Source organism: Vollenhovia emeryi, unplaced genomic scaffold, assembly GCF_000949405.1.
Source record: "Vollenhovia emeryi isolate VEMERY1.0 unplaced genomic scaffold, V.emery_V1.0 DF942412.1, whole genome shotgun sequence".
Classification (NCBI taxonomy): Eukaryota; Metazoa; Arthropoda; class Insecta; order Hymenoptera; family Formicidae; genus Vollenhovia; species Vollenhovia emeryi.
In genome coordinates, this window is record NW_011963954.1 from 1 (window position 1) to 3823 (window position 3823).

Consider the following 3823-nt stretch of genomic DNA (forward strand, 5'->3'; position numbering starts at 1 on the left):
TATGCGCGGGCAGCGCTCATGCGGCGCTGCACGATCTGACCCGGCTGATGCTGCCATCACGCCGGGGATGAAATAAACGAGATTCAAATTAATCTCGAACATTCCGCCTGCCATCAGCAACGTTGTTGATGATCCCTGATCTTAAGATGAGATTGGCAGGACGGAGAGCTTGATCACTGGTCGGATGAGTGTGGCAGTGGCTGTCTTCAAAGTCACCACCCGCACAAGTCCATCCTTCCTAGGATGTAGGGCTGATATCCGGGCTAATTTGCATGGTGGTAGCCGCTCGTCTGTGATGAGCACCAATGATCCGTTCTTGATCTCGTTGTTCCTGTGATGCCATTTTGAAATGGCTTGTAGGCGTTGTAGGTAATGCGATGACCATTGTGTCCAAAGATGTTGTGCCTTTTGCGGGATGAGTTGCTATTGTGAGAGTCTTGAGATTGCCAGGTCAGTGAGTGATGGCTCTGGTTTGGCGGTGAGAGGACTTCCGACGAGGGAGTGACCTGGCGTGAGTGCTGAGATGTCTTCTGAGTCGTCACTCAATGATTAGAGATGTCACGAGTTGAGAATTGCCTCACTTTGAGTGAGCAATTTGGTGAGCTCCTCAAAGGTGAGCACGCTTTCTCCAATAGTGCGCCGTAGATGATACCTTTGATTTTTCGACGGCCTCCCATTTTCCTCCCATGTGAAGTGTCGCTAGGGGATTGAACTCCGATCGTGTGTTGTCTTGCGAGAGCAGGTGAGAAACTCGCTGATGGTCTTGAGTGCTCTGGATAAAGAGCCGTTTGAGAGCCGTATCCGCGCCGATGAAATTGGTGCCTCAGTCTGATTGTAAGGTGTGAGCGATGCCGCGTCTGGATGAGAAGCGTCGATAGGCGGCAATGAACCCTTCGGATGAGTAGTCACTAACCGCCCCTAGGTGTACTGCTGAAGTTGAGAAGCAGACAAAAACGTAAATCCAGTCTTTAGTGGTCTTGGCACCTCTTCTTTTCCATGTTTTGACGGTGAGTGGCCCTGCGTAGTCCACACCTGTATGAGTGAACGGTCGTGCCTGCGTAACCCGAGAGAGAGGTAGTTGGCCCATCAATTGATGAGCACGGATCCCCCTCTGCCGAGCACACGTGACACACCGCAGAATGTGAGACTTGACAGGAGCCCTCCCGCCGAGAATCCAGTATTGGTGTCGGATGTGCGACAGCGTAAGCTGCGTGCCTCCATGTAGAGTCCGTTGATGAGCGTGAGCGATGATCAATGATGATAGCTGAGAGTGACGAGGCAATAGTACAGGATGTATCGCATCGAGTGAAGGAGCTGCGTGAGCGAGTCGTCCGCCGACGCGATTGACTCCTTGAGCGTCGATGTATGCAGTCAATCTGTTGAATGCGTGCGCCTTTGCCAACGGTGAGTCTGCCCGTAATGCCTTGAGCTCGTGCGAGAAGTACGTTGCTTGAGTTGCCTGAATCCAGAAGAGCCTCGCTTTCTCCAAGGTCTCTGGAGAGATGTGTCTGACAGGCAATGAGTCGTGGACTTTCCTCAACCGTGAGACGAATCTGAAACAGAGAGCTGTAATCCTCAATAGTTTAGTGAGGCTTGAGTACCTGTAGATGCGTTCCCATTGATATTCAGTCCTTGGCGTAACCGTCAATAGCGAAACGCCTGGACGAGCTTCTGTTGCACTCAATTCTTCAGAGAGTGCAGGTTGCGACGGCCATGAGTCTGGTTTGAGTATCCATGGTGGTCCCGTCCACCAATGTGATTGACCTTGAAGTTGAGCAGTCGTGAGGCCTCGTGATGCGCCATCAGCCGGATTGGAAGTTCCAGGTATGTATCTCCAGTGAGCAGCTGGAGTGATTTCTTCAATTTGAGCCACCCTGTTTCTGACAAAATCCTTCCAGCGTGATGCATGAGATCTGATCCACGAAAGTGTCACTAGAGAGTCCGTCCACATACGAGTTGCCGTTACGTCCATGTTCAAAGTGGCTTTGACGTATTGCATGAGTCGAGAGAGCAGTAGAGCAGCCGTGAGTTCAAGTCGCGGGATTGAGAGCCGCTTGAGAGGTGCTACCTTAGTCTTGGAGCACACAAGTGAGAACGTGGCGCCGTTTGAGTCGTGAACGGATATGTATATGACTGCAGCCATTGCCAATTGAGAAGCATCAGAGAATCCATGAAGTTCCACTTGCGAGTCGCTCCACGTGTTGAGCCACCGTGGTATTGAGAGCTTGGCCAAGCTTGTGAGTTCTTCTCTGATGATGAGCCACCGGGCTGAGAGCTGGGATGGCAGTGGATCATCCCATTGGAGCTTGTGCAGCCACAGCTCCTGCAAGAGAATTTTGGCCTTGATCACGACAGGTGATGCAAAACCAAGTGGATCGAGTATCTGAGCCACTTCAGATAAGACGAGGCGTTTTGTGAGTCTGCCTTCCGAGCGTGAGCTTCGGGTTGAGAATGCAAGGGTATCTTCTTGAGGGAGCCATTTGAGTCCGAGTATCTTGGTTGCGCAATCGTCAAAGGTGATTTGTGAGCCTTGGTCTTCGCTGTCGGTGACAGTCTTGAGTATGTCGAGATGAGTTGCATGCCATTTTGCCAGTGGGAAGCCGCCCGCCTTGCAGAGGCCCTTTAGTTGATGTGCGACCTCCTGCAATTGTTGTATTGTATCTGCACCACCAAATATATCATTGACATACCTGCCGTGAGTGATAACTGGCACAGCCAGTGGGAAACTATGTCCTTCGTCTTCTGTTAATTGTAACAAGGACCGTAAGGCTGAGAATGGTGCGACCTTCGTCCCGTAAGTGACCGTTGTTGAATGATATGGCACCTCATTGAGCTGATTGTCCATCCAGAGTATCCGCTGTAACTCCCAGTCATCCTTGTGAGTCTGAATCTGTCTGTCCATTTTGGTGATGTCCGTAGCGAACATGTGACGATGTCTACGTATCCATGGTAGAACCTCTGAGATGTTCAGATGTAATTTTGCTCCAGTGTACATGAGGTCGTTGACAGAGTAGCCTGATGTGGATGCGCTGGAGCCATTATAAACGAACCGCAGCTTCGTTGTAGTACTGTCAGGCTTGAGAACACCGAGATGTGGCAGGTGAAATTGTGAGCGATGACTGGAGATGAATGATGCCTTCGTCATGTGGTTGAGTGTCTCGTACTCAATCATGAATTGTTGATAGAGACGTTGATCATTCACATCCCTTGAGAATCGTCTGCGTAATCCCTTCAGACATTGATGAGCGACGTTGTAAGAATCACCCAAAAGATCGTCTGGTGAATTGAGTAGAATCCTGACGATGTACCTCTCTGAAGAATCACGAGAGTGTGTAGTATTGAAGTGCTTCTCGCACCTCTGCTCGTTAGGAGTGAGCTGAGTGACATCGTGAGTAGGCACCTCCTCTTGATTCCAAAATTTCGTCAATAACTCATTAAGAGCATCCTCGTTGAATTGAGTAGCAGCATGATGCGTTGATGTGCGTGTTGCTTCTCTATTGACTGATCCAAGAACGAGCCATCCGAGAATGGAGAGTTGCGCTATCGGCATGAGTGGAGAATGCCTAATGATATTGGGCTTGATGATTTGCCCGTATGCATCTGCGCCGATGAGGATGTCAACTGGCCGCGGGATGAGACAGTCTGGATCGGCAAATGCCAAGTTTCTGAGATGCGGCCATTCTTCCGGTTCTGCTTCGAAATATGGTACGATTGTTGTAACTGTCCGGAGGACATGAACTTGAATTGTGGCAGTTGAGTTGGAAGGTGTCGAGCGTAGCGTGAGTGACACGACTCCTCGTGTCCGAGTACACTCCTTGCCTGC

The 3823-nt window shown here is 50.4% G+C and overlaps 2 protein-coding genes across 2 annotated transcripts; both read right to left on the reverse strand.

Annotated features, from left to right (window-relative positions):
- Positions 1–823: 823 nt before the first annotated feature.
- LOC105568938 lies at positions 824–2580 on the reverse strand. Its single transcript, XM_012025020.1, has 2 exons — positions 2368–2580; positions 824–2323 (listed from the first exon to the last, which is right to left on the reverse strand). Exons 1-2 carry the CDS (start codon positions 2578–2580, stop codon positions 824–826), a joined length of 1713 nt encoding a protein of 570 aa, XP_011880410.1.
- Positions 2522–3720, reverse strand: LOC105568948 (the record flags this gene model as incomplete). Its single annotated transcript, XM_012025031.1, has 2 exons — positions 2522–2641; positions 2691–3720. Coding segments are annotated over 2 exons (1049 nt in total), but the record flags the coding sequence as incomplete, so codon positions are not given.
- Between the last annotated feature and the right edge of the window lie 103 nt (positions 3721–3823).

Coding starts and splice junctions, on each gene's coding strand:
- LOC105568938 (XM_012025020.1), bottom strand. CDS start 2,580: ATGCAACTCATCTCGACATACTCAAGACTGTCACCGACAGCGAAGACC. Junction 2,324..2,367: donor TCAGATACTCGATCCACTTG/GTTTTGCATCAC, acceptor ATTCTCTTGCAG/GAGCTGTGGCTGCACAAGCT.